This window comes from Melopsittacus undulatus, assembly GCF_012275295.1.
Source record: "Melopsittacus undulatus isolate bMelUnd1 chromosome W unlocalized genomic scaffold, bMelUnd1.mat.Z SUPER_W_unloc_2, whole genome shotgun sequence".
Taxonomy (NCBI): Eukaryota; Metazoa; Chordata; class Aves; order Psittaciformes; family Psittaculidae; genus Melopsittacus; species Melopsittacus undulatus.
Window position 1 is genome coordinate 339812 of NW_022993944.1, and position 27941 is coordinate 367752.

Sequence of the window (27941 nt, forward strand, 5' to 3'; positions counted from 1 at the left end):
CTTTGTTCGCGGTGCTCCTGGTCTCTGTGCTCCCTGGGTAGGTTTTTAACCACTCACAGCTGGTGTCATTCCTCCTGGCTCCACCCCCGGTGAGTCAGCTCCTCGCGGGAGCTGAGCTGCTGGCTCCTGGGTAAGTCCTGTTGAGGACTTAAGGCTTTCTCCTCCGTGGTTGTTGTCATTCTGAGGTGCGGCTCCTGGATGCTGATCTTCTTCCGCTCTGCTCAGGTGTTGTAGGTGTCCTCTCTCAAGCTACTCACCTCAGCAACTGACTGAGAAAGACCAATGATGGCCGGTTTGAATCTTCCACCGAGCCTCCTGGCTTTGTCAAAAGACTTTTTAAAGTTGATATAGTTTTACTTTCTTTCTGGAATAACTTGCTGCACTTAATTAAGGATTGTTTGATGTAGGGATTGCTTAGGAAATTAGTGACCAAAGTTATGTAGGAAGTTGTTGTCCTCTAAGACTTGGAATTTTATATATTCATGGAGCTTTGGAGATTTTGTTTTGCCATCTGATCGTAAAGTTTTATTGTTTCAGAATGTAAGTCACTCGAACAATTAATATATATATTTTAACAAAAGATGGATTTTCAAGCAGTTTGATTCTTCCCAAGAAGGTGAAAATCTGTGGACCTAATTGTGTGTTACTTTTTTTTTCTCTTTTCTTAAAAATGGGTGACTGGCAAAGGTTAGTTAAGTACAGCATTTATTGGAAAGAAAACCTCCTTGTTTTGCACATCAGTAGAAGAGGGGGAATCCAACATTAATTTTTATACTTTTTATGTATAAGTTTTCTTAACTCACTTTTTCTTTTTCTTTCATTATTTTGTTTTTAACAGGGAAAACCAGACTTAAATACAGCTTTACCAATCAGGCAAACTGCATCAATTTTCAAACAACCAGTCACCAAAGTTACTAATCATCCTAGTAACAAAGTACGGTCTGACTCACAGCCAGTGATGGAGCAGCCACAACAGGTAAGAATATATCTATTTCCATTGTTAGTGCTCAGAAGGTTGAAACAAGCTGAAAATGTGTTTGTTTTCAGCTGTGAAATTCTGGTAAGAATTCTTGTCTTGAAGATTATTTATAGAAATGTGTGTAATACATAGAATTTAAAAAAAATAGAGAAACAACAGTAATTTTATATGGAGATTAATATTTCCTAATCCAAATCTTCATTCATATTTCGTTGCCACATTCCTCTTGAAATTCAGGTATGTTCTGAAATTCAGATATGTTGCAATTGGACATCAAATATTAAAAAAATTTAATGTGCAGCTTGTTAATAGAAGTTTCTATAAAACACATGGTTCTCATCAAGAAGTAAACTCTCTTTTATAAAGAATAACTTAGTGCAAAATCAATGAAAAAAAAGTATTTTAAATCCCTCTTTTTCACTCTGCTACTACTGTAAGTACAAACCACAGTAACATGAACTCATCTTGCACAAATTATCCTTTACCTGCTTTTCTTTATATTAATGACAGATTGCCTGTTCACACAGTGCTTTTTTTGTTTGGGTTTTGTTGTTTTTTTTTATAGGGAGGAGGGAGCTGAGAAAAATTCAGGGGAAAAAGAGGCTTATAAAAGGTGGAAGCAAGGACAGGCAGCCTGGGATGAATACAGGGATGTTGTCTGGGAAGTTAGGGACCAAGTTAGGAAAGCTACGGCCCAGTTAGAGCTAAACGTGGCAAGGGATGTTAAAGATAACAGGAAGGGATTTTATAGGTATGTAGCAGCTAAAAAAACAGACTAAGGACAATGTAGGCCCCCTCCAGAAGCTTTCAGGAGAACTGGCTACACAGGATTTGGAGAAGGTTGAGGTTCTGAATGGCTTCTTTACCTCTCTCTTCACTGACAAAGGCTCTGACCGCACCACTCAGGTCTTGGAAGGTGGACGCAGGGACTGTGAAAACCTACACCTTGGGCCCACTGTACATGAGAATGTGGTTTGAGACCATCTTAAGAATCTGAACGTACACAAGTCCATGGGCCCTGATGAAATCCATCCGCGGGTCCTGAAGGAGCTGGCGAATGAAGTTGAAAAGCCACTGGCCATCATATTTGAAAAATCATGGCAGACAGGTGAAGTTCCTGATGACTGGAAAAACGGAAATAAAACCCCCATTTTCAAGAAGGGGAAAATGGATGACCCAGGGAATTACAGACCAGTCAGTCTCACCTCTGTGCCTGGCAAAATCTGTGAGCAGATTCTCTTGGAAGGCATGCTAGGGCACATGAAAAACAAGGTGCTTGGTGACAGCCAGCATGGCTTCACTAGGGGAAAATCCTGCCTGACCAATTTGGTGGCCTTTTATGACGGGGTTACAAAAATGATGGACAGGGGTGGAGCAGTTGACGTCATCTACCTGGACGTGTGCAAAGCATTTGATACTGTCCCACATGACATCCTTGTCTCTAAATTGGAGTGTTATCAATTTGAGAGGTGGACCACTCGGTGGATAAAGAACTGGCTGGATGGTTGCACTCAAAGATTTGTGGTCAACGGTTCAGTGTCCAGCTGGAGACCAGTAACGAGTGGTGTCCCTCAGGGATCGGTGTTGGGACCGGTCTTGTTTAACATCTTTGTCAGTGACATGGAATGTGTGATTGGGTGTGCCCTCAGCAAGTTTGCCGATGACACCAAGCTGTGTGGTTCCGTTGATACACTGGAGGGAAGGAGTGCCATCCAGAGGGTCCTTGACATGCTTGTGAGGTGGGCTGATACCAATCTCATGAAGTTTAACCATGCCAAGTGTAAGGTCCTACACCTGGGTCGGAGCAATCCCAGGCACAGCTACAGGTTGGGCAAAAAGGAAATTCAGGGCAGCCCTATGGAGAAGGACTTATGGGTGTTAGTAAATTAGAAAATGAACATGAGCAGGCTTCAGTGTGTGCTTACAGCCCAGAAACCCAACCGTATTCTGAGGCGCATCAAAAGAAGCGTGACCAGCAGGTCAAAGGAGGTGATCCTGCCCCTCTACTCTGCTCTCGTCAGATCTCACTTGGAGTACTGTGAGCATTTCTGGTGCCCTCAATTTAAAAAGGACATGGAACTGTTAGAACATGTCCAGCGGAGGGCCACGAGGATGATAAGGGACTGGAGCACTTCCCATATGAAGACAGGCTGAGAAAGTTGTGTCTGTTCAGCCTGGAGAAGAGAAGGCTGCGTGGAGACCTCATAGCAGCCTTCCAGTATTTGAAGGCGGCCTACAGTGATGCTGGTGAGGGACTATTCATTAGGGACTGTAGTGATAAGTCAAGGGGTAATGGGTTGAAACTTAAACAGCAGAGGTTTAGCCTGGGTATAAGGAAGAAATTCTTTACTGTTAGGGTAGTGAGGTGCTGGAATGGTTTGCCCAGGGAGGTAGTGAATGCTCCATCCCTGGCAGTGTTCAAGGCCAGGTTGGACAGAGCCTTGGGTGATATGGTTTAGTGTGAGGTGTCCCTGCCCATGGTAGGGGGGTTGGAACTAGATGATCTTAAGGTCCTTTCCAACCCTAACTATTCTATGATTCTATGAAAGCTAGTTTTTATCAGGTTTGTGAAGTGATGATTGGATATAACTTTACCAGTACTGTCTTGTCACACATGATACCCTTAGGCCTTTGAAGATATTAGTGCCTGAACCCTTCTCCATAGCAAAAACTCCAGAAACATTTAATGATGATCTTAAGGACCTTTCCAACCCTAACTATTCTATGATATGATTCTAAGAAACATGAACCTAGTTAATGAATGAGTGATCAGGTAGGTAATGTAGTGTATACTGGACTGAGTTATTGTTTTTAAGTCTGACTTGTATTTTTTGAGTCAATTTGAAACATCTTATTCTATTTGAGGAATGCAGGGATGAGAGGAAAATGCATAAGCATGTTAAAATTTTTGTATACTCATATGTCCTAACAACATTTCCTTTGAAATTCAATCTGTCTCTAATACTGCACTTTCAAACATATTGAATACTGTGCTTGTAAGAAATAACATAAGGAATTTAGAGTCAGCATCTTCTAAATTCAGGTGTGAAAGAAAAAGAACTATTGAGCTGTATTGAATCATTTTGTTGAGATATTTTAGCAAGATTTGAAGGCCTCAGCTAACCTCATTGTTGATCCCATGAAGTTCAACAGGGGCCATGTAAGTGTATCACGTTCAGATCTAAAGATGCATAACTGCATGTGTCTATTTATTCTCTTCACATTCTTGGGGTTTTCCTTTTGAACTACTACAGTTGGTGTGTCAGGAATTTCCTTTTGGACATGTCTGCTGAACCAGTAATAATCACCAAAGCATATGAAAGTTACGGCACTTTTGTGGCAAGAGAAATGGTTGTCTGGCTATTCATATGTTAATGGATTCGAAACCCTTTTGTGCTGAGAATCATAGAATCATAGAATAGTTAGGGTTGTAAAGGACCTTAAGATCATCTACTTCCAAACCCCCTGCCATGGGGTCACGCTTCTTTTGATGCGGCCCAGACTACAGTTGGCATTCTGGGCTGTAAGCGCACACTGCTGGCTCATGTTCATTTTCTCATTGACCAACACCCCCAAGTCCTTCAAAGGAGGTGATCCTGCCCCTCTGCTCTCATGAGACCTCACTTTGAGTACTGTGCACAGTTCTGGTGTCCTCAACATAAAAAGGACATGGAACTTTTGGAACAAGTCCAGAGGACGGACAAGAGGATCATCGGGGACTGGAGCACCTCCCATATGAAGACAGGCTGAGAAAGCTGGAGCTGTTCAGCCTGGAGAAGAGAAGGCTGCGTGGAGACCTCATAGCAGCTTTCCAGTATCTGAAGGAGGCCTAGAAGGATGCTGTGGAGGGACTCTTCATTAGGGACTGTAGTGATAGGACAAGGGGTAATGGGTTAAAACTTAAACAGGGGAAGTTTAGGCTGTATATAAGGAAGATATTCTTTACTGTGAGGGTGGTGAGGCAGTGGAATGGGTTGCCCAGAGAGTTTGTGAATGCTCCATCCCTGGCAATGTTCAAGGCCAGATTGGACAGAGCCTTGGGTGACATGGTTTAGTGCAAGTTGTCCCTGCCCATGGCAGGGGGGTTGGAACTAGATGATCTTAAGGTCCTTTCCAACCCTAACTATTCTATGATTCTATTGTTAGTTTAAACCTATAATTTAAGCCTATATGCCTATGATCTTCATATAGGTAAATCTGTCAATTGGAACAACAGATCTTTGTGGCAACTGCTGTTTCCATATATTTGGGGTGCTTGTTCATTGCACACAAGAAGTGTCATGAGGTTGTCTAAGCCTTTTTCAATCAACAGCTCTGCAAGACAGTATCTTAAAGCTTTCAAAACCATTCTTAAAGGTTTTATATGATTATCAGAGTAGTCAACTTTACCCAAGAAAAATTGGTAATGTTTTGGAGAATCCTGGAAATAGATAGTGTCAGAACATGAGCTGTGCCTGTATGCATGCATGCTCTGATGGGGTCTTCTGGTACTCACTAGGTTTCTCTTAACTATCCAGTCTTCTTCCTCTGCTTGGCTTTTCTTCAAGTAACAGTAGCAGTCATTCCATGGAGATTTCTTGAATTCTTATATCTAATCAAATGATAGAAATATCTGTAAGATCCTAAACAGCAAATCTAATAGCCTTAATTTCAGTTTTCTTCAGAGTGCTTTAGCATCTCTTTTTTAATTATCAACCTGTTCAAAATGTTTCGACTCCATAAACTTACTTAAGATAGGTTTTATTACTATTCCTGTGGCTTTTGGGGTTTTTTCCTCCTCGCAGAGTCAACTGATAAATCAGTGTAAGAAAAGATATCCTGAAAGATTGCTAGTGGGCCCTGCAAGAAAAAAAAATAACAAAACAAAAAAACCTCCAAACAACAAGCCTTTTTGTTTTAGCCTGCTCTACACTGTTAGACTCTAGTAGGTTTTGATAAGATATGAGACATTCTTGAGGAATTTTAGGGTAGTGGTTTAGATTTTACAAAGTCAGATTAGCATTGCTGAAATTGAAATTAACGATTAATCAAAAAATCATACACATGTATCTATCATCTTCCTCTTAGCTGGTGTTGCTTACTGTTTTAAAATCACATTGTTTTCTCCCTCCCTCTATTTAGCAAAAAGGCCACTAGCTCTAGCAGCACTTCATGGAGCATTAATGCTCCACTTGTGCTCCTGGATTTGAACATTTATCAATGAGAAGAATGAATGTGAAGCAGATGAAGTCCTGTAACTATCTGAAATTATTATAGGCAGTAAATATTTTATGCAGTCACTTAAACTTGAGTTATTTGTCTATCAAGTATTCTGTACCTAACTGGATCAAATGTAATGGTGCTGCAAATCAATCTTTTTATGGATCGCTTCCCCTTGTACCTGCACTTACTCCGTGACAGGAGAACACTGTGGGAGAGAGTGTCAAATGCTTTATTAAAGTCCAAATAGACAATGTCCACAGCCTTTCCCTCATCAACCAGGCAGGTCACCTTGTCATAAAAGGAAATCAGGTTGGTCAAGCAGGACCTGTCCTTCATAAAACCATGCTGACTGGGCCTGATCTCTCCATTTTCCCACATGTGCTTTATGATCTCACATAGGATCATCTGCTCCATGACCTTACCTGGCACTAAGGTCAGACTGACAGGCCTGTAGTTTCCAGGGTCTTCATTCCTGCCCTTTTTGTAGAGAGGCGCCACATTGGCCAACCTCCAATCCTCTGGGACCTGCCCACTAGACCAGGACTGCTGATAGATGATGGAGAGTGGCTTAGCAAGCTCCTTGGAGGGAGGTTGCACTCTTGGGTGGAACCCATCCAGCCCCATAGACTTGTATATGTCTAAGTGGAGCAGGAGATGGCTAACCATTTCTTTCTGAATTATGGGTACTTCAATCAGCTCCCCAGCTCTGCCATCCAACTCGGGCAACTGAGTACCCTGAGGATGGCTGGTGTGACTATTAAAGACTGAGGCAAAGGCAGCATGAAGTATCTCAGCCTTTTCCTCATCCTCAGTCATTAGGTTTTCCTTAGTATCCAGTACACGATGGAGGTTCTTCTTGGCCCTCCTTTTTTTGCTAATAAATTTGAGAAAGTACTTTTTATTATCTTTAATGGCAGTGGCCAGATTTAGTTCCAGCTGTGCCTTTGCCTTTCTAACTTTCTCCCTACATAACCGAACATCATCCTTGTACTTCTCATGGGTTAACTGTTCCTTCTTCCACAGATGATAGATTCTCTTTCTTTTTCATGACTTCCAGTAATATTTCCCTGTTCAGCCAGGCTGGTCTCTTCCACGCCAGTTTGATTTATGACACATAGGGACTGCCCACTCCTGTGACTTGAGGATTTCATTCTTGTAGAGTGTCCAGCCTTCCTGGACCCCTTTGTCCTTCAGTAACATTTCCCAAGCAATTCTGCCAACCAGTGTCCTAAACAGGACAAAGTCAGCACTCCGAATGTCTAAGGTGGAGGTTTTGCTGACTTTCATCCTGACTTCTCCAAAGATTGAAAATTCAATCATTTTGTGATCACTTTGCCCAAGACGCCTCCAACTATCACGTCATCCACTAGTCTTTTTCTGTGAACAGCAAATCTAGCCAGGCATGTCATCTAGTTGGCTCACTAACCAGCTGGGTTAGGAAGTTATCATCTTCCACACTCTCCAAGAACCTCCTGGTTTGTTTCTTCTCTGCGGTGTTGTACTTCCAGCAGACATCTGGTAGGTTGAAGTCTCCCATGAGAACAAGGGCAAGCAATCATGAAACTTCTCCCAGTTTGAAGAACACTTCATCTGTAGCATTCATCCAGGCTGAGTGGTCTGTAACAGACTCCTACCAGGATATCTGCTTGGTTGGCCTTCCCCCTGATCTTCACTCACAAACACTCAGCCTTCTCATTCACAACACTGAGTTCAAGGCAGTGGATGCAGTCCCTGACATACAATGCAACCTCATTTCCTTGCCTGTCCCTTCTGAAGAGCCTGTAGCCATCCATTGCAGCACTCCAATCATGCAAATCATTCCACCATGTTTCTGTGATGGTGACTATGTCACAATTTCCCTGCTGCACTATGATTTCCAGCTCCTTCTGTTTGTTGCCCATGCTGCAGGCATTGGTATAAATCCATTTAAATTACAGGCCTGGTGCTGTACAAACTGACACACGGTCAAAAAAAACCCAAATTCTGGCACTGAAAATGGTCAAATCCCTTATTTCAAATATTCAAGTCTCCAGAGACTTGCACAAAATGGACTTCAGCTGAAGTCTTTTATTGCACAATATACAAGCGTGTGGCAGATAAAAGTTCAGAGAATGCAAATTATAAGATACCGTCTGCAAAAACAAGCTTGAAGTGATACACAACCAGACTAAATAGTTACTCTAGTGTGCATAAGATCAAGTTATTATCCAGTAGGCATCCTATGGGGGAGAAGATAGGTTCAGCCCATCGACTGATCCCAGAAGTTGCAATGGCATATTCCCTGCTTTCCCTTTCCTAATTTCACATATTTAGACAATTTGATGGAGCTTAGTAACTCCCCATAACACTCCCACCATTTATGAACTGGTCAGTTAATTTACTGACGTGGTTTAAACCCAGATGGTAACTCAGAACTATGCAGCTGCTTGCTCACTTGCCCCCGTCTTCCTCCCCCAGTTCCAGGAGGCATGGGAAGGAGAATCCATAGAAAGTAACTCCCATGGGTTGAGATACGAACAGTCCAGTAACGAAGGTATAATACAAAACTACTACTGCTACCACTAATAATAATAATGATAAGGGAAATAACAAGGGGAGAGAATACAAGTGCTCACCACCTCCTGACCAACATGCTGCCGGACTCAAGAAGCGATCTGGATCTTCTGGGTAACTCCCCCAAGTTTATATACTGGGCATGATGTGCTGTGGTATGGAATACCCCTTTGGCTAGTTTTGGGTCAGGTGTCCTGTCTCTGTCTTCTCACTGGCAGAGCACGAGACTGAAGAAGTCCTTGATTGGAATAAACATTACTTGGCAACAACTAAAAACAGCAGTGTGTTATCAGCATTGTTCCCAGGCTGAAAGTCAAAAACACAGCACTGCACCAGCTACTAAAAAGTAGAAAAAATGACTGCTACTGCTGAACCCAGGACAGTATATATCTTTTCTTCCATACCATTCACGTCATGCTCAGATCCCACATTTTGAAATTTACTATCACTATTTGTCTCATATACATATATATGCATGTCATGGTTTAAACCCAACCACAGAGTTCGTTCACTCACTCTCCCCCTTTCTCCCCCAACTCCTGGAGAGCTGGGGAGGAGAATCCAAAAATGTAGCTCCCACGGGTTGAGATAAGAACAGTTTAATAACTAAGGTATAACACATATCACTACTGCTACTACTACTACTGCTACTAATAATGATGATAAAGGAAATAACAAGTGAAGAGCTGAGGGGGGTGGCTTGAGAAAGGACGCCTGTGGCACTGGAGTGGAGCCGGGGGAGATCAGCGTCCAGAAGCCTCACCACAGAGCGACAAGAGCCACTGAGGAGGGAGCCTCAAGTCCTCGACAAGACTTGCAAAGAGCTCAGCTCCCGCGAGGAGGTGACTCACCGGGGGTGGAGACAGGAGGAGGGGCACCAACTGTGAGTGGTTAAAAATCTGCCCAGGGAGCGCGGCGAACAGAGCAGGCAAACAGAGCGGGTCGAGGCAGTTTGCACGGCAGTTTGCGTGGGTAGGCGAGCGGGATGGTGAGCACTCGGCGTACGACCAGGGTCCGGTCTGGGAGCAGGGGATGCTGTCAGTAAGCTGCAAGATGTCAGGGAAGCAGGACTGCTTGCTCCAGGACCAAACAGCACAGGGGCCTCAAGATTCCCCTCTAACTCATGGAGGAAAGAAGGGGGCTGCTGATCAGGGAAGCTGGGAATTAGTAACAAAAAAAACAACCAAAGGAGGAAGAGAGCAATTAAAAGCAAGGGGCTTCCTCCTAAATCTACTGTACCCACCCAGAACCACTTTGCTGTCCTGCAGGGGGCTGATGAGGAAATGCACTTGCATCAGAAACAGCCGGCTGGTGCACTGGTACAGAAGATCTCTTGCTGCTGCCGCCAGGAAAAAGCGGCTGGTTGTAGTAGTAGGGGACTCTGCCTTGAACGGGACAGAAGCGTTCATCTGTTGGCCTGACCCGGTCGCAAGGGAGGTGTGTTGCCTACATGGGGCACGGATCAGGGATGTTGTGAAGAGGCTGCCTGCTCTAGTAAGTCCCACGGACTATTACCCGCTTCTAGTGATACATGTGGGTGCTAGGGATATAGATAGTAGTAGCCTGAGGAGTATAAAGAAGGACTACAGAGCCCTGGGAGAGGGTCAGGGGTTCTGGAGCTCAGATAGTCTTTTTGACAATTCTCCAAGACACAGGGGAGGACCTTCCAAAGGCAAGGAGGATTGGACAGGTTAATAAATGGTTAAAAGGGTGGTGTCATAGTCAAGGGTTTGGGTGTCTTGAACATGGGGCCTACTGGGAGCTGATGGAGCTGCTCTGATAAAGAAAGGGAAGAGTGGTTTTGCTGGGAGGCTTGCCAGACTTGTCAAGGATGCTTTGAACTACATGTGTTGGGGGAGGGGAGCATCTTTCCATCCCAACACACCCAGTCAGTTGCCAGCACCTACTCTGAGCAATGTAGTAATATTCTAGCCGCTCCACCCAATGAGCTGGCATCATTTGGAGCTCGGCTCAGATGCCTCTATACAAAAGCCCGTAGCATGGGGAATAAACAAGAGGAAATAGAGATGTGGGCACATCTACAGGGCTATGATATGATAGGCATCACTGAAACATGGTGGGATGGCTCCTTTGACTGGAGTGTTGGAATGGAAGGTTACAGGCTTTTTAGAAAAGACAGGCCTGGTAGGAGGGGAGGGGGAGTTGCCCTTTATGTTAGGGATAGGCTGGAGAGTAAGGAACTATCTCTGGGGACAGGTGATCAGTTTAAAGAGAGTTTGTGGGTCAGGGTTAAGGGGAAATCATTGATGGGAGACATTACTGTGGGGATCTGTTACAGACCACCTGATCAAGAGGAATCTGTGGATGAAGAACTCTACAGACAAATAGGAAAAGCGTCACACTCGCAGGCCCTTGTTCTCATGGGGGACTTCAACCACCCTGACATCAGTTGGAGCGACCAAGACTCTTGGTTAGTATTCAAGGATCACCTGCTACAAGCTCAGGAGTGTTGCATCCTAACTGGAAGGAAATGCAGCAGGAGGGCCAGGAGACCCCCTTGGATGGATAAGGAGCTGCTGAGAAAAATTCACAAAGTCCTTGATCAGAGTAAACATTTGAGCAGTAACTACAAACATAAGTGCTATGAGCACCGTTCCCAGCCTGAAAGTCAAAACACAGCACTGCACCAGCTACCAAGAAGGAGAAAAAATGACTGCTACTGCTGAACCCAGGACAATACATATATACACACACACACATAAAAAGAGAGATATTATTGACCAATCTCTATAAAGTTGCTGAATTCATCCAGTCATCAGCATGCTCTGCTCGCTTCCTGGTATGCCTGTAAACCAATGCACGCAGCATGGGAAATAAACAGGAGGAGTTAGAAGTCTGTGTGCGGTCTAAAGGTTATGATCTGGCGGCAATTACAGAGACATGGTGGGACAGCTCACATGACTGGAATGTGGTCATGGATGGCTATGTCCTTTTTAGGAAAGATGGGTCAGCAAAGTGAGGTGGTGGAGTTGCTCTTTATGTGAGAGAGCGACTAGAATGTATTGAGTTCTGTCCGGGGGCAGATGAGGAGCAAGTGGAATGTCTGTGGGCATGAAATAAGGGACAGGCTGGTACAGGTGATACAGTTGTGGGGGTCTATTATAGGCCTCCTGATCAAGATGAAGGAGTTGATGAGGCTTTTTACAGGCAACTGAAAGCAGCCTCACGACTAAATGCCTTGGTCCTTATGGGGGATTTTAACTACCCTGATATTTGCTAGAAGACTCACACAGCCAGTCATTCACAGTCTAGGAGGTTCCTCCAGTGCATTGATGAAAACTTCTTAATGTAAATGGTGGACAAACTGTTGATGCAGGAGTCATGGACAACACGGAGATGATCAATGTGATCAAGCGATTGCCAAAGTTTATTCAAATAGTGCTCCTTTTATACCCTTACACCCTTAGGTTTCTTATGTAACAGCCTTGGATACTGAGCTCTAATTGGTTAGTCTAGAGGTTACTACCGTTTACAAAGCTAATGTTTATAACTTGTTATAATTGCAATTAAATAACTTACTCTAAAAATACAGTGGGAAACTACAACCTTGGCAGAGATCATTCTCTGCACGTTTTCAGTGGAAAATTACAGAGGCCTAACAAGACAATTGACCTTGCTTATGCCTGCAAAAATCTTCTTACTTTACAGTAACAAGGCTCAGGGTATTGGAATCGCTTACTACGTGGCCTTGGCTCTTTAAGAATTCCCACAGACAAAGCAACTAGGAGAGGAGCACTGCTAGATTTAGTACTCACCAACAAGGAGGGTTTGGTTGAAATGGTGATGGTCAGTGGCAGCCTTGGCTGCAGTGACCATGACATGGTGGAGTTTAGGATCCTGTGTGGGAGGAATAGAATACCTAGCAAGGCCACAGTTCTGGATTTCCAAAGGGCCAACTTTGGCCTGTTCAATCAACTGCTAAGGGAAGTCTCATGGGAAAGGGTACTAAGTGGTAAAGGGGCTCAAGATAGTTGGTCAGCATTCAAGGACCACTTCTTCCAAGCTCAGGATCAGAGCGTCCCAGTGGGTAGGAAATCAAGTAAGGGATCTAGGAGACCAGTGTGGTTAAACAAGGAGCTGCTGGGCAAACTCAAGTGGAAAAGGAGAATCTATGGATTATGGAAAGAGGGGCTGGCCACTTGGGAGGAATATAGGACAGTTGTTAGAGGATGTAGGGAGGCAATTAGGACAGCTAAGGCCTCCTTGGAAATTAATCTTGCTAGTTGGATTAAGGACAATAGAAAGGGCTTCTTCAAATACATAGCAGATAAAACTAACACAAGAGGCAATACAGGCCCACTGCTGAAAGAGGTGGGTGCCCTGGAGACAGAGGATATAAAGAAGGAAGAGGTGCTGAATGCTTTATTTGCCTCTGTCTTTACTCCTGCAGACTCTCCCCAGGGGCCCCAGATTCCTATAGCCCCAGAAGGAGTCAGGACAAAGGAGGAGTTTGCTTTGGTAGATGAGGATTGGGTTAGGGATCAGCTATGCAATCTGGACATCTATAAATCAATGGGTCCGGATGGAATACACCCACGGGTGCTGAGGGAGCTGGCGGAGGTCATTGTTAGGCCACTCTCCACCATCTTTGATAAGTCGTGGGAAACGGTAGAGGTGCCTGAGGATTGGAGGATGGCAAATGTCACACCAGCTTATAAGAAGGGCAAGAAGGAGGACCTGGGTAATTATAGACCGGTCAGCCTTACCTCCATCCCTGGAAAGGTGATGGAACAACTTATTCTTGACTCCATCTCTAGACATATCAAGGATGAGGGGGTTATTAAGAACAGCCAACATGGTTTTATGAGGGGGAAGTCATGTTTGACCAACCTTATAGCCTTCTATGAGGAAGTGACTAGGTGGAGGGATGATGGTAGAATGGTAGATGTGTTTTTTCTTGATTTCAGTAAGGCATTTGATACTGTCTCCCACAGCATCCTCATAGATAAGCTAAGGAAGTGTGGGCTTGATGACCAGGTAGTGAGGTGGATCGAGAACTGGTTGAAAGGAAGAAGGCAGAGAGTTGTGGTCAATGGGGCAGAATCTAGCTGGAGGTCTGTGACTAGTGGAGTCCCTCGGGGGTCGGTGCTGGGACCGGTGCTGTTTAATATTTTCATCAATGACCTGAATGAGGGAACTGAGTGTACCCTCAGCAAGTTTGCTGATGACACTAAATTGGGAGGAGTGGCTGACACACCAGAAGGCTGTGTTGCCATTCAGCGAGACCTGGACAGGCTGGAGAGTTGGGCAGGGAGAAACTTGATGAAATTCAACAAGGGCAAGTGTAGAGTCTTGCATCTGGGGAAGAACAACCCCATGTACCAGTACAGGTTGGGGGTTGACCTACTGGAAAGTAGTGAAGGGGAAAGGGACCTGGGGGTCCTGGTGGATGGGAGGATGACCATGAGCCAGTGTCGTAGTTTAAACTAAGCCACACAGAGCTCGTGCACTCACTCCCCCTCCCCTTGCTCCCCCCAACTCCCAGAGAGCTGGGAAGGAGAATCCAAAGAATGTAGCCCCCACGGGATTAGATATGAACAGTTCAATAACCAAGGAATAACACAAATCACTACTGCTACTACCAATAATAATAATAATGATAAAGGAAATAACAAGTGAAGATAATACAACACCTCACCAGCCGCTGACCCACAACTCACCCCAACACTGCCCAACCGAGCACCGACCGATACCTCCTCCAACTCTCAGAGCATTAACCTTTCAGTGTAACTCTCGGTTACATCCTGGGCATGACGTGCTATGGTATGGAATACCTCTTTCTCTAGCCTGGGTCAGGTGTCCTGTCTCTCCTTCCTCCTGGCCTCCCCCCCTCCCTGACAGAGCATGAGGCTCAGAAAGTCCTTGGAGAAACCAAACATTTGAGCAGTAACTCAAAACATACATGCTATCAGCACCGTTCCCATCTCGGAACTCAAAAAAAATCACTGCACCAGCTACCAAGAAGTTGAAAAATGACTGCTACTGCTGAACCCAGGACAGCCAGCAATGTGCCCTTGTGGCCAAGAAGGCAAATGGCATCCTAGGGTGCATTAGAAAGGGTGTGGTTAGTAGGGCAAGAGAGGTTCTCCTCCCCCTCTACACTGCCTTGAGGAGGCCGCATCTGGAATATTGCATCCAGTTCTGGGCCCCTCAGTTCAAGAAGGACAGGGAACTGCTTGAAAGAGTCCAGCGCAGAGCCACAAAGATGATTAAGGAACTAGAACATCTCCCTTATGAGGAGAGGCTGAGGGAGCTGGGTCTCTTTAGCTTGGAGAAGAGGAGACTGAGGGGTGACCTCATCAGTGTTTACAAATATGTAACGGGTGGGTGTCAGGATGATGGAGCTAGGCTTTTTTTTCAATGATATCCAGTGATAGGACAAGGGGCAATGGGTGTAAACTAGAGCATAGGAGGTACCACGTGAATATCAGGAAGAACTTCTTTACTGTAAGAGTGACAGAGCACTGGAACAGGTTGCCCAGGGGAGTTGCGGAGTTTCCTACGTTGGAGATATTCAAGGCCCAACTGGACAAGTTCTTGTGTGATGTATTCTAGGTTTCCCTGATCTTGCAGGGGGGGTGGACTAGATGATCTTTTGAGGTCGCTTTCCTACCCTTGGGATTCTGTAATTCTGTAGTGAATAGTCCCTCACCAGCATCCCTGTAGGCGCCTTCAGATACTGGAAGGCCTCTATCAGGTCTCCATGCAGCCTTCTCTTCTCTAGGTGGAACAGCCCCAACTTTCTCAGCCTGTCTTCATATGAGGGGTGCTCTGGTCCCCTGATCATCCTTGTAGCCCTCCTCTGGACTTGTTCCAACAGTTCCATGTCCTTTTCATATTGAGGACACCAGAACTGCACAGAGTACTCCAAGTGAGGTCTCACGAGAGCAGAGTAGAGGGGCAGGATCACCTCCTTTGATCTGCTGGTCACGCTTCTTTTGATGCAGGCCAGCATACGGTTGACTTTCTGTGCTGCAAGCGCACACTGCCGGCTCATGTAAATTTTCTCACCTACCAGGACATTCAAGTCCTTCTCCACAGGACTACCATGAATTTCCTTTTTGCCCAACCTGTAGATGTGCCTAGGATTACTCCGACCCCGGTATAGGACCTTGCACTTGTCATGGTTAAACTTCATGAGATTGGCATCAGCCCACCTCACAAGCGTGTCAAGGTCCGTCTAGATGGCATTCCTTGCCTCCAGCATATCAACTGAACCACACAGCTTGGTGTCATATGCAAACTTGCTGAAGGTGCACTCAATCCCACATTCCATGTCACTGACAAAGATGTTAAACAAGACTGGTCCCAACACCGATCCCTGAGGGACACCACTCGTTACTGGTCTCCAGCTGGACATTGAACCGTTGACCACAACTCCTTGCATGAGGCCATCCAGCCAGTTCTTTATTGACCAAGTGGTCCACCTACCAAATTGATGACACTCCAATTTAGGGATAAGGATGTCATGTGGGACAGTGTTGAATGCTTTGCACAAGTCCAGGTAGATGACGTCAACTGCTCCACCCCTGTCCATAATTTCTGTAGCCCTGTCATAAAAGGCCACCAAATTGGTCAGGCAGGATTTCCCCTTAGTGAGGCCATGTTGGCTGTCACCAAGCACCTTGTTATTTTTCATGTGCCCTAGCATGCCTTCTAGGAGAATCTGCTCCCAGATTTTGCCAGGCACAGAGGTGAGACTGACTGGTCTGTAAATCCACGGGTCATCCATTTTCCCCTTCTCGAAAATGGGGATTATTTTTGCCTTTTTCCTGTTGTCGGGAACTTCACCTGACTGCCATGATTTTTCAAATATGATGGCCAGTGAGTTTGCAATATCAGTCGCCAGCTCCTTCAGGACCCACGGATGGATATCATCAGGTCCCATGGACTTGTGTACATTCAGGTTCTTAAAATGGTCTCGAACCAGATCCTCTCCTACAGTGGGCCCAAGGTCTTCATTCTCATAGTCCCTGCATCTGCCTTCCAAGACTTGGGTGGTGCTGTCAGAGCCTTTGCCAGTGAAGACTAAGGCAAAGAAGTCATTTAGAACCCCAGCCTTCTCCAAATCCAGGGAAGCCAGTTCTCCCGAAAGCTTCAGGAGGGGGCCTATGTTGTCTCTAATCTGTTTTTTAGCCGCTACATACGTATCAGCTGTGTTCCCAGGCTGAAAGTCAAAACACAGCACTGTTCCAGCTACTAAGAATCATAGAATCATAGAATAGTTAGGGTTGGAAAGGACCTTAAGATCATCTAGTTCCAACCCCCCTGCCATGGGCAGGGACATCTCACACTAAACCATATCACCCAAGGCTTCATCCAACCTGGTCTTGAACACTGCCAGGGATGGAGCATTCACAGCCTCCCTGGGCAACCCATTCCAGTACCTCACCACCCTCACAGTAAAGAATTTCTTCCTTAGATCCAATCTAAACCTCTGCTGTTTAAGTTTCAACCCATTACCCCTTGACTTATCACTATAGTCCCTAATGAATAGTCCCTCATCAGCATCCCTGTAGGCCCCCTTCAGATCCTGGAAGACCTATGAGGTCTCCACGCAGCCTTCTCTTCTCCAGGCTGAACAACCCCAGCTTTCTCAGCCTGTCTTCATACGGGAGGTGCTCCAGTCCCCTGATCATCTTTGTGGCCCTCCTCTGGACTTGTTTCAACAGTTCCATGTCCTTTTTATGTTGAGGACACCAGGACTGACTGCTACTGCTAAACGTAGGACAGTTTCTTTTTCACTATTTGGTGGAGACATTGCTGTTACCTTGTTTATCACATCTGTGTGAATCTGGTGCCATCCATCATTGCTTTGGCCACACCAGCCTGAGAATGCCTGGCCTCATCTCCTCTCAGGAGCTATGTAGGGTCGGGCTCAGTTAGTATTTGGATGGGAGACTGCCTGGCAATCCTGGCTGCTGGAGGCTATTTTCAAAGAACTGTCATGGTTTAAGCCCAGCCAGCAACTCAGAACCACACAGCCGCTCACTCACTCTCCCACTTCTTGTAACTCTAGCTGGTTAAGAACATTCCAGTAACTAAGGTATAATAGGAAACTACTACTACTACCACCAGTAATAATAATGGTAACGGAAATAACATGGGAAGAGAACAATCCCTCACAACCTGCTGACCAACTCCCAGCCCAAACACAAGCAGCAATTTGGGCCTTCTGGTTAACTCCCCCAGTTTATATATCAGGCATGACGTGTTGTGGTATGTAACACCTCTTTGGCTTCTTTGGGTCAGGTGTCCTTTCCCTGCTTTCTTACAGCTTCCACTCCTCCCTGTCAGAGCATGAGACTCAGAAAGTCAGAAGGTCAGAGTAAACATTACTTAGCAACAACTAAAAACATAGGTTTTATCAGCACTGTTCCCAGACTGAAGTAAAAAACACAGCACTGCAGGAGCTACTAAGAAGGAGAAAAATGACTGCTTCTGCTGAACCTAGGACACATCATTATCATTATGGTAAATTGTAAAGGCCCATTTTAAAGAATAGGTGTGGCTAATCTCCACAGGATAACTTCAGGATGAATCTTCAGACTAGTAAGGTAGTGTCCTCGGTTCAGGAGTGGCAGTCATTTTTCTGTTTCTTAGTAGCTGGTGCAGTGCTGTGTTTTTGACTTTCAGCCTGGGAACAACGCTGATAACACTGATGTTTTTAGTTGTTGCTAAGTAGTGTTTACTCTGACCATGGACTTTCTGAGTTTCCTGCTCTTCCAGGAAGGAGGAGAAGCCAGGAGGAAGCAGAGACAGCATACCTGACACAAACTAGCCAAAGGGGTATTCCATCCCACAGCACATCATGCCCAGTATATAAACTTGGGAGAGTTACCCAGAAGGGGTAGATTGCTGCTCATGTCTGGCTGGGTATCGTTCGGCACGTGATGAGTGGTTGTATTTTCTTCCCTTGTTATTTCTCCTATCATTATTATTACTGGTCCAACACTCCATGATTGCCTAAGCACCCTTTTCAAACCAGATTTGCATATCCCACTCACCCTTGGTCCCTGTGCTTGTAGTAAGCATGGTTAAAGCCGTTCCCAAAATCTTTGCTCGCAAAACCAAGCCGTCAATCAATTGTTATTGGTGGTAGTAGTAGTGGTTTTATATTATACTTTAGTTACTGGATTGTTCTTGTCTCAAACTGCTGGAATTACATTCTCTCAATTCTCCTCCCCATACCTGTGGGACCACAGCTAGGAAGAAGGGGGGTAGTGATTCAGAGAAAACTCCAGGAACAAACTTGCTAACAAAGTTTTCAAGCTGACAAGCAGGTATTCTTTATTGCGGCACTGGGAGACACAGGGGATAGCTCCTCCTAATGTGTGTCCCTGTACTGCTACACAAGCCATCCTTATATAGTCCCTAGGCATACATACATATTCATGAGGCTACGTATGGATTACATCACTTTCCAGAAAGTTCCCCGCATATGTACAAAAATATGGTGGTGGTCTCTGAGGGTCGTTTGCTTCTTCCAACAATCTTCATCACTTCTGGCAGCCTTTGAAGCACGCACAGTAGATGCTTATACCAGTTTAATTGGTTTGTTAGCACCAGAGACATAATAATCCTCCTATCCTCCTACTTATCAGTTAGTTTAACTGTAGCCCATCCTGGACACCTGCCATTCCCAGACATCCCCTGTGTCCTGTTCTTCTAGACTGTTTTTTTTAAACTATATCAACTATAACAATTTATCTTGGACAAGAATTCTCAGTATGTTCTCTATCTGTACTCTATTTTTTTTTCTATGTATCATGCACCTCAGTAAATTTCCATTGCTACTGTTACAAAGCCATCAAATTTAACATTGCTTAAAACTAATTCTAAAGGTTCATATATTCCATTTTGTGATTTTGTGTCTCCTTTGTTTCAGTAGTGAGCAAATGGCTGTGTGGTTCTGAGTTATCTACCACGCTTAAGCCACGACGGGTAGGAGTGAGTAGGGAATTCTGTATCACTGAAGAAAAATCTCTTAGGTCAATAAGTTGGTTTCTGTGAGAAATGGAAACTTATTCCCAGCTAATAAACAAAGCAATAACAAGTAATGTGAATATGAATTTAGTTCATGCATTTTCCTAAAATTGGAAAGATTTCATTCCATTTTCAGATAAGTCAAGAGATAAGTAGAGAGTCAGAGAAGGCCAGGTCATCAAGCCAGCACATATCTGAAGTGGCATAGCTGCACATTGGCATTTGTCTTGGTGCAGCTGTACTGCTCCAAGGTGCAGTGCTGTCTTCAGTGTCTCAATGCACTCTGCATAATTCCATACAAACATGCTCACCATGACTATAACTCTGCCACCAGACTGGATATTACATTTTTGGTAACTTATGTGACTGCTAGTTTGATTATTTTGTAAGGTGCTAGATACTGTTTATCTTTTATTGTTCTGATGCTGTTTTGATCATGTTTATTTCCATTAGCTGTTTTATGGGATTATTATTATTGCAATTTTGAATGAACAATCTTTTTTCTTTTATAGCTTTTCTGGGAGAAGAGGCTACAAGGCCTCAGTGCCTCGGATGTCAGTGAACAAATCATAAAATCCATGGAGCTACCTAAAGGCCTTCAAGGTATTGTGTTCACCTACTACAGTTGCTTCAGATCCATATTTGTGCTTAAAAAGGACAGACTTTTTGGTGCTCTTAATTTTTCAGTTTACAGTCAGATTAAGTATACTTGAAATTGTAAATGTTCTTGCTGGCAAAATGCTTGAGTCATAGGATCATCAAATACCTAGTTAACATTGGAAGGAACCTTAAGATCATAGAGTTCCAACTGCCCTACCATGGGCAGGGACATCTCACACTAAACCATGTCACCCAAGACTCTGTCCAACATGGTCTTGAACACCACCAGGGACGGAGCATTCACAACTTCCCTGAGCAACCTATTCCAGTGTCTCATCATCCTCACAGTTAAGAACTTTGTTCTTATATCTAACCTAAACTTTCATTGTTTAAGTCTGAACCCTTTGCCCCTTGTTCTATCACTACAGTCCTTAATGAAGAGTCCAATCCCTCCAGCATCCTTATAGGCCCCCTTCAGATACTAGAAGGCTGCTATGAGGTCTCCATGCAGCCTTTTCTCTAGGCTGAAAAGCCCGAATTTTCTCAGGCTGTCTTCATATGGGAGGTCCTCTATCCCTCATATCACCCTTGTAGCCCTCCTCTGGACTTGCTCCAACAGTTCCATGTTCTTTTTATGTTGAGGACACCAGAACTGTACACAGTACTCCAAGTGAGGTCCCACTCTGAGGGGCAGGATCACCTCCTTTGACCTGCTGGTCATGCTTCTTCTGTCGCAGCCCAGGATGCGGTTGGCTTTCTGGGCTGCAAGCACACACTGCCAGCTCATCTTAAGTTTCTCATCAACCAACACCCCCAAATCCTTCTCTGCAGGGCTGCTCCAAATGTCCTCTCCACCCAACCTATAGCCGTGCATGGGATTGCCGTGATCCAGATGTAGGACCTTGCACTTGGCTTAGTTGAACTTCATGAGGTTTGCGTTGGTACACCTCACAAACGTGTCAGGGTCTCTCTGGATGGCATTCCTTCCCTCCAGTGTATCAACTGAACCATGCAGCTTGGTGTCGTCGGAAAACTTGCTGAGGGCACACTCAATCCCACTGTCCATGCTGCTGACAAAGATATTGATCAGGATCAGTCCCAACACCCATCCCTGAGGGACACCACTCGTTACTGGTCTCCAGCTGGACATTGAGCAATTGTCCACAACTCTTTGCATGCTTTCCAGGAGAATCTGTTCCAAGATTTTGCCAGGCACAGAGGTGAGACTGACTGGTCTGTAATTCCCCAGGTCATCCATTTTCCCCTTCTTGAAAATGGGGTTATATTTCCCTTTTTCCAGTCGTCAGGAACCTCACCTGACTGACATGATCCTTCAAATATGACCAGTGGCTTAGCAACTTCATTTGCCAGCTCCTTCAGGACCCGTGGATGGATTTCATCAGGGCCCATGGACTTGTGTACATTTAGGTTTTTAAGATGGTCTTGAACCAGATCCTCTTGTACAGTGGGCCCAAGGTGTAGGTTTTCACAGTCCCTGCATTTGCCTTCCAAGACTTGGGTGGTGTTGTCTGAGCCTTTGCCAGTGAAGACCAAGGCAAAGAAATCATTCAGAACCTCAGCCTTCTCCAAATCCAGGGAAGCCAGTTCTCCCGATAGCTTCCAGAGGGGGCCTAAATTGTCCTTAGTCTGTTTTTTGTCTGCTACATACTTATAGAATCCCTTCCTGTTATCTTTAACATCCCTAGCCAAGTTTAATTCTAAATAGGCCTTAGCTTTCCTAACCTGGTCCCTAGCTTCCCATACAACATCCTTGTATTCTTCCCAGAGTGCCTGTTCCTGCTTCCACCTTTTATAAGCTTATTTTTTCCCTTGAATTTCCACCAAACTGGAGCTTTCTATTAATAGAAAAGTTTCTGAGCATGTATAACCATGTTATTTTCCAATTAAATTCTCAGGAAAGAATGAGGTTGCTTAAATCCTTAAAGATTCAGTTACTACACTCAGGTGCCTTTGAAAATCACATTTTTATTTAGCAGTACTGTGAGTTTTCTGATTTTTTCAGTCTACCCTGACCCACACATTAGCACACATGAATCCCCAGCACAGACAGTCTGGTTTAGGTTTAGGTTTTTAAGATGGTCTCGAACGAGATCCTCTCCTACAGTGGGGCCAAGGTCTTCATTCTCACAGTCCCTGAGTCTGCCTTCCAAGACTTGGGTGGTGTGGTCAGAGAATTTGCCATTGAAGACCAAGGAAAAGAAGTCATTAAGAACCTCAGCCTCCTCCAAATCCAGAGTAGCCAGTTCTCCTGATACCTTTTGGAGGAGGCTGACATTGTCCTACTCTCTGTCTTTTATTTGCTATTTACCTATAGAAGCCGTTCCTCCTATCTTTCACATCCCTTGCCAGATTTAATTCTAATTAAGCCTTAGCTTTCCTGACATGGTCCCCAGCTTCCCCACCAATGTCCCTATATTCTTCCCAGGCCAACAGTTCTCATTTCCACCTATTTTAAGCTTCTTTTTTCCCTCTGAGTTTCCTCAGCAGCTCCTTATCCATCCATGGAGGCCTCCTGTCCTTCCTGCCACATTTCCTTCTATTAATGACACAACTCTCCTGAGCTTGTAGCAGGTGATCAGTGAATATCAACCAGCAGTCTAAGGCCCCCCTGCCCTCTAGGGCTTTATCCTATGAAACCTTACTAAGCAGGTTCCTGAAGAGGCCTAAGCTTGCTCTCTTGAAGTCCAGGGCAATGAGCTTGCTGCACACTCTTCTCACTGTCCTGAGGATCTCGAACTCCACCATCTCATGATTGCTACAGCCAAGGCTTCCATGGAGCGTCACATTCCCAAACAGCCCCTCCTGTTGTTGAGCACGAGGTCAAGCATGGCACTTCTCCTTGTTGGCTCCTCTATTACTTATAAGAGGAAGTTGTCTTCCACACAATCGAGGAACCTCCTGGATTACATGTGCCAGGCCATGTGGCATTTCACAAAACGGACTCAAGTTGATGCTGAGACTCAAATCCAACTTTATTGGAACCAAGCCCTTTTTATTCCCCTTTTCGGTACTTTCCCAACCTGCACCTTCACACAACTTTCAATCTCATTGGCCCCTGTAAAACTCTCCAGGTAAATTTTCCTACCACAGTACTGCAGACCCTATCACAATGCCCACATCCTCTGGCCTGCAATGCCCCAACTCATCGTCCTAGGGCTTCTCAAAGCACCAGTGCCTCAGAGCTCATAGAATCATAGAATAGCTAGGGTTGGAAAGGACCTCAAGATCATCTAGTTCCAGCCCCCCTGCCATGTGCAGGGACACCTCACACTAAACTCTATCACCCAAGGCTTCATCCAACCTGGCCTTGAACACTGCCAGGGATGGAGCATTCACAACCTCCGTGAGCAACCCATTCCAGTACCTCACCACCCTAACAGTAAAGAATGTCTTCCTTAGATCCAAGCTAAACCTCTGCTGTTTAAGTTTCAACCCATTACCCCTCGTCCTATCACTACAGTCCCTAATGCATAGTTCCTCAACAGCATCCCCATAGGCCCCTTCAAATACTGGAAGGCTGCTATGAGGTCTCCACGCAGCCTTCTCTTCTCCAGGCTGAACAGCCCCAACTTTCTCAGCCTGTCTTCATATGGGAGGTGCTCCAGTACCCTGATCATCCTCGTGGCCCTCCTCTGGACTTGTTCCAACAGTTCCATGTCCTTTTTAAATTGAGGGCACCAGAAATGCACACATTACTCAGAGTGAGGTCTCACAAGAGCAGAGTAGAAGGGAAGGATCATCTCCTTTGACCTGCTGGTCACGCCTCTTTTGATGAAGCTCAGAATACGGCTGGCTTTCTGGGCTGTAAGTGCACACTGCTGTCTTATGTTAATTTTCTCCCTGACCAACATCCCCAAGTCCTTCTCCGCAGGGCTGCCCTGAATCTCTTCTTTTCCCAACCTGTAGCTGTGCCTGGGATTGCTCCGACCCAGGTGTAGGACCTTGCACTTGGCATGGTTAAACTTCATGAGGTTGGCATCAGCCCACCTCACAAGTGTGTCAAGGTCCGTCTAGATGGCATTCCTTCCCTCCAGCGTATCAACTGAACCATGCATCTTGGTGTTGTCGGCAAACTTGCTGAGGGCACACTCAATCCCACTGTCCATGGCACCGACAAAGATGTTAAACAAGACTGGTCCCAACACCGATCCCTGAGGGACACCACTCGTTACTGGTCTCCAGCTGGACACTGAACCATTGACCACAACTCTTTGAGTGCGACCATCCAGCCAGTTCTTTATTGACCAAGTGGTCCACCTATCAAATTGATGACACTCCAATTTAGAGACAAGGATGTTGTGTGGGACAGTGACGAATGCTTTGCACAAGTCCAGATGACGTCAACTGCTCCACCCCTGTCCATCACTTTTGTAGCCCCACCATAGAAGGCCACCAAATTGGTCAGGCAGGATTTCCCCTTAGTGAAGCCATGCTGGCTGTCACCAAGCACCTTGTTGTTTTTCATGTGCCCTAGCATGCATTCCAGGGGAATCTGCTCCCAGATTTTGCCAGGCACAGAGGTGAGACTGACTGGTCTGTAATTCCCTGGGTCATCCATTTTCCCCTTCTTGAAAATGGGTTTTATATTTCCCTCTTTCCAGTCATCGGGAACTTCACCTGACTGCCATGATTTTTCAAATATGATGGCCAGTGGCTTTTCAACTTCATTTGCCAGCTCCTTCAGAACCCATGAATGGATTTCATCAGGGCCCATGGACTTGTGTACATTCAGGTTCTTATGATGATCTCAAACCAGATCCTCTCATACAGTGTGCCCAAGGTCTAGATTTTCATAGTCCCTGCATCCACCTTCCAAGACATGAGTGGTGCAGTCAGAGCCTTTGCCAGTGAAGACCGAAGCAATGAAATCATTCAGAACCTCAGCCTTCTCCAAATCCAGGGAAGCCAGTTCTCCCGATAGCTTGCAGAGGGGGCCTACATTGTCCAGTGTCCGTTTTTTAGCTGCTACATACCTATAAAATCCCTTCCTGTTATCTTTAACATCCCTTGCCACGTTTAGCTCTAACTGGGCCTTAGCTTTCCTAACTTGGTCCCTAACTTCCCGCACAACATCCCTGTATTCATCCCAGGCTGCCTGTCCTTGCTTCCACCTTTTATAAGACTCTTTTCTGTGAATTTTTCTCAGCAGCTCCTTATCCATCCAAGGGGATCTCCTGACCCTCCTGCTGCACTTCCTTCTAGTTGGGATGCAACACTCTTGAGCTTGTAGCAGGTGATTCTTGAATATTAACCAAGAGTCTTGTGCCCTCCTGCCCTCTAGGGCTACATCACATGGAACCTTGCTAAGCAGGTTCCTGAAGAGGCCAAAGTCAGCTCTCTTGAAGTCCAGGGCAGTGAGTTTGCTGCACACTCTTCTCACTATCCTGAGGACCTCGAATTCAACCATCTCGTGATCACTGCATCCAAGACTCCCCTGGAGAGTCACATTTCCAACGAGCCCTTCCCTGTTGGTGAGCACAAGGTCAAGCAGGGCACCGCTCCTCGTCGGCTCCTCTATTGCTTGCAGAAGGAAGTTGTCTGCCACACAATCGAGAAACCTCCTGGATTGTTTGTGCCGGGCCGTACCGTCGCCCCAACAGATGTCAGGGTGGTTGAAGTCCCCCATGAGAACAAGAGCTTGTGAGTGTGAGGCTTTTCCTATTTGTCTGTAGAGTTCTTCATCCACAGGTTTCTCTTTATCAGGCAGTCTGTAACAGATCCCCACAGTTATGTCTCCCATCACTGATTTCCCCTTAACCCTGACCCACAATCTTTCTGTTAACTGATCACTTTTAGGGCTGCTTGTTCTGTTTCTGCTGCAATTAAAATGTCATCCATATAATGATAGATTAAAATATTCTCAGTGTATCTCTCGTATAGGGCTCAAAAATGCCGCTATGAATTGCTGGCATAGTGTAGGACTGTTTTTCATGCTTTGGGGCAATACTTTCCAGTGATATGTTTTATGGAGCTCTGCAGCATTGATCGAAGACACAGAATAGGCAAATCACTGTGCATCTCGTGGAGCAAGATGTATCATGAAAAAACAGTCTTTTAAATCAATGACTATGAGAGATTACGTTTGTGGTAACATTGTTGGCTAGGGGAGGCCATGTTGCAAAGCTCCCATATCTTCAATGACCTCATTTATCTTTCTGAAGTCGTGTAAAAGCCTCCAAGCATTATTTTTCTTATGAATCACAAGGACAGATATGGCTGGTTGTGGGTACTATGTGACCAGCTTTCAGCTGTTCATCCACCAATTTGTGTAATTGCTGCAGTTTTTTCTTTTGTGAAGGGCCACTGATCTACCCACACAGGTTCATCCGATTTCCAGGTTAAAGGTGGGATCTGCTGCAAAATAGTGTCCCCTAGGAAAAATCCATACTTAAATGTACTCCCATTGGCTTAAACAGTCTCTGCCCTATAGGGTAGGAGGTCCAGATAACAGAAAAGGCCTAATCAAGGCAGATCTCCCTTCTGGTCCAAAAATAATAACAAGCTCTCTGCTCTGCTTTGGAGAGGTTCAACCACAAATTCCCGATAATGAGGCCTGAGCTTCCATTAAGAGCCAATGATCAGGCCATTGTGATGCAGAAATTACTGTATCATCTGCTCCACTATTCAACAATTCCTTGCAAAGTAATGTTTGTCCCTCATGATTTTAAAGTAAAGGACAACTGGGGTCGGCCCAAAGTTAATTGTTGAATCCTATGAATTTCAGGTATCCCTGTAGAGTCAAAACATCCTGAGCCCCACACAGTGTGGACAGCATCCAGTAACTGGGGTGAAAAATAATGTCTTAAATTATTGTCTTGCCCAAGGTGGCCAGGTCCATTCCAGTGCTGCTGCTTGTGCTGGTGTGCAAACTTCAGCAGCATCCTGAGGGGGCCATTTGGAGGGGTAATTTGTTGTCATGGCACTGTCCCTAAAGTTAAAGGCTGGCCATCCTGATCATATTAGGATTGGCATTGATTTACATAATGACACCCTTTATGACAGGGTGAGCAAATTCCAGGTGCTTCCCTTTTATTATTTGCTTTTGTATTCAGACAGTCCTTTTTCAAATGGCCGTACTAACCGCACAAAAAGCACTGCTGTGACTTAACCGACAATGCCACAAATGCTTCCACAATCAGAGGCAAATTGTGTTGTCTAGACCCGCCATTCATTCAAGCATTTAACATATCATCTATGCTTAGATCTTGTAATGGCCACAATACTTTCTGACAGTCAGGGTTAGCATTCTCAATAGCAAGTTGCTTGAAAATATATTCGTGTGCTTGCTCATTATCAATCCTTTTCTCCAGAGCCTCATTAAGTCGGTCTAAAACCTTCATAAATGGCTCATTTGCCTCTTGTTTTATTTGGACAAAAGGCTGTCTCTGTTTACCAGCTTCAGGGACAGTTTTCAAAGCCCACAGTGCCAATTGTTTAACTTGCTGCAAGCCCGCCTGGCAAATCATATCTTGCCAGGCACTGTTGCCAAAATCAGCTTGTCCAAGCAATACATCAGCAGTAACCACTCACAGTGAGTCACACACCCTCAATGCTAAGTTTTCAGCAGCCTGGGTCCCTG

At 45.1% G+C, this 27941-nt stretch overlaps 1 protein-coding gene across 4 annotated transcripts in view; it reads left to right on the forward strand.

The window, feature by feature from the left end:
• LOC117438228 (methyl-CpG-binding domain protein 2) overlaps positions 1 to 27941 on the forward strand; it is a 92540-nt gene that overhangs the window by 44395 nt on the left and 20204 nt on the right. For all 4 annotated transcript variants that reach the window (XR_004550670.1, XM_034073734.1, XM_034073735.1 and 1 more), the window contains exons 3-4: positions 839 to 976; positions 20254 to 20344. Coding sequence is in view for 3 of the 4 variants with exons in the window: in XM_034073734.1 (XP_033929625.1) it covers positions 839 to 976; positions 20254 to 20344 (229 nt within the window). In the remaining variant the exon portion in view is untranslated. The remainder of the gene's footprint in view (positions 1 to 838; positions 977 to 20253; positions 20345 to 27941) is intronic.